Source organism: Antennarius striatus, chromosome 18 (genome assembly GCF_040054535.1).
Source record: "Antennarius striatus isolate MH-2024 chromosome 18, ASM4005453v1, whole genome shotgun sequence".
In the NCBI taxonomy this organism is placed as follows: Eukaryota; Metazoa; Chordata; class Actinopteri; order Lophiiformes; family Antennariidae; genus Antennarius; species Antennarius striatus.
The window spans coordinates 20,617,501-20,620,000 of record NC_090793.1 but is presented as its reverse complement, the minus strand read 5'-3'; the positions used below and the strand labels follow the sequence as shown (position 1 = coordinate 20,620,000).

The 2,500-nt window shown below is 48.8% G+C and overlaps 1 protein-coding gene across 3 annotated transcripts in view; it reads left to right on the top strand.

The window, feature by feature from the left end:
* Positions 1-2,500, top strand: part of rgs11 (regulator of G protein signaling 11) — a 10,220-nt gene that overhangs the window by 3,583 nt on the left and 4,137 nt on the right. The window contains exons 9-11 of one of the 3 annotated variants that reach the window (XM_068340174.1): positions 212-280; positions 1,348-1,371; positions 1,444-1,505. In XM_068340174.1, coding sequence (XP_068196275.1) covers positions 212-280; positions 1,348-1,371; positions 1,444-1,505 — 155 coding nt within the window. Of the gene's footprint in view, positions 1-211; positions 281-1,341; positions 1,372-1,443; positions 1,506-2,500 lie in introns of all 3 variants that reach the window. The other 2 variants (XM_068340172.1, XM_068340175.1) reach the window with 2 other exon arrangements.

The window sequence follows — 2,500 nt, the reverse complement described above, 5'->3', positions numbered from 1 at the left end:
CCATCCTGTCTGCTTTATGAATTAGGGACGAGGTCGTGGAGAAACAGAAAGAATAGAGTCAGAGCTGGTGGAGCGGAACACACAGAGGGCTGAGTGCTCTCTCACACACACACACACACACACACACACACACACACACACACACACACACACACACACACACACACACACACACACACACACTCCTCTCAGTCAGTGTGTGTTCTTCCAGCCGGGGGTGCGTAATGTTCTGGACGTGGGTCTGGAGAGACCGAGCAGCTTCAGCTCACGCGTCGCTCTGGTCAGTAGCTCCGCCTCCTCTTCCTCTCTGATCATCCATTATGGTATTGATTGATCATCAGTTGATCATCGGCCTCACGTCTCCACCGTTTCTTCTTCTTCTCTTTCCTGCTGCTGGACGTTTCAAAGTAAGGCTTCTCTCCTGTCCTGCTGACGGGAACCTTTTTGACTCTTTTAACGTGAGAAATGTTCTAGTATCTAAAACAACCATTCTATCGATCAGAACAACGTCTGATCAGCAGCTGATCAGTGATCAATAAGTATAGAAGCATTAATACAGGTAAACCTCACTTCCCATCAGTACCTGGTACCAGGACACGTGACGTGAGTTGAAGTAGATAACGTTCCTGGTTACCTCGGGGCGGCAGTGTCTCCGTGGTAGAGCAGACGTCTTGAAGACAGAACGCCCAGCCGTCGGGGGTTCGGATCCCGCTCCCGCCAGAACATCTCTGGAGTGTGAGCTGACCTCCCGGCCACTGCCCAGGCGCCCTTGAGCAAGGCGCCGTCCCCCCTACAAGATGCTCGTCAGGGCGCGTTTTCTTCATGCGACCCGTCACTCCGTCTCCCCTGTACCCCTATATATACCCCTATATGTACCCCTATACGTACCCCTATACGTACCCCTATATGTACCCCTATATGTACCTCTGGTTTCAGACACATATAATGTGTAATGAACACATGTAGGTACTTCAGTGAAGTGTGAAGAGAATTTCCCCAAGAGGGATCAATAAAGTGTGGATTGTTATTATTAGTTCTGTAATGAACTTCTTTTTAATCATATTTATCTATACGAATCCGTCATAAGCTGACATTAATTTAATACAGAAGAGAAAGAAAAGCTAAATTTACTGACACTACTTGGCGACGTTTACCGTACATCACAGACGCTTTATTTAGGAATGATAAAGTAATGTAAAACACACAGGAGTAATTATTTATATTATTTATATTATAAATATGTTAGTTATAAGAGACGTAAACTTGATTGTTTTTCTGTGTACCTTTGTACATGAGTCGGTGCAGACAGGAAACTGACCCCACTCTGTTTGCCCCCCCCAGAACCAGAACAGCGACTACTACAAACGAGAGGTAACGTGTTATCATGTTTCCATGGCGATGCCTCGTATTCTCAGCACCGCTAACTCCTCCTTGTCTCCACAGATCGAAACCTGCAGGAGGGCCCTGGGACGGAACCGCGTGAAGTCGTCCATCTGCCTGGAGAGGTACCGTCTGCGCAGAAACACGCAGACGCGTCTTACTACACGCATCATCTGCACAGAAACACGCAGACGCGTCTTACTACACGCATCATCTGCGCAGAAACACGCAGACGCGTCTTACTACATGCAGCATCTGCGCAGAAACACGCAGACGTGTCTTACTACATGCAGCATCTGCACAGAAACACGCAGACGTGTCTTACTACATGCAGCATCTGAGCAGAAACACGCAGACGCGTCTTACTACATGCATCATCTGCGCAGAAACACGCAGACGGGTCTTACTACATGCATCATCTGCACAGAAACACGCAGACGCGTCTTACTACACGCATCATCTGAGCAGAAACACGCAGACGCGTCTTACTACATGCAGCATCTGCGCAGAAACACGCAGACGCGTCTTACTACATGCATCATCTGCGCAGAAACACGCAGACGCGTCTTACTACATGAATCATCTGCGCAGAAACACGCAGACGCGTCTTACTACATGCAGCATCTGCGCAGAAACACGCAGACGCGTCTTACTACATGCATCATCTGCGCAGAAACACGCAGACGGGTCTTACTACATGCATCATCTGCACAGAAACACGCAGACGCGTCTTACTACACGCATCATCTGAGCAGAAACACGCAGACGCGTCTTACTACATGCAGCATCTGCGCAGAAACACGCAGACGCGTCTTACTACATGCATCATCTGCGCAGAAACACGCAGACGCGTCTTACTACATGAATCATCTGCGCAGAAACACGCAGACGCGTCTTACTACATGCATCATCTGCGCAGAAACACGCAGACGGGTCTTACTACATGCATCATCTGCACAGAAACACGCAGACGCGTCTTACTACACGCATCATCTGAGCAGAAACACGCAGACGCGTCTTACTACATGCAGCATCTGCGCAGAAACACGCAGACGCGTCTTACTACATGCATCATCTGCGCAGAAACACGCAGACGCGTCTTACTACATGAATCATCTGC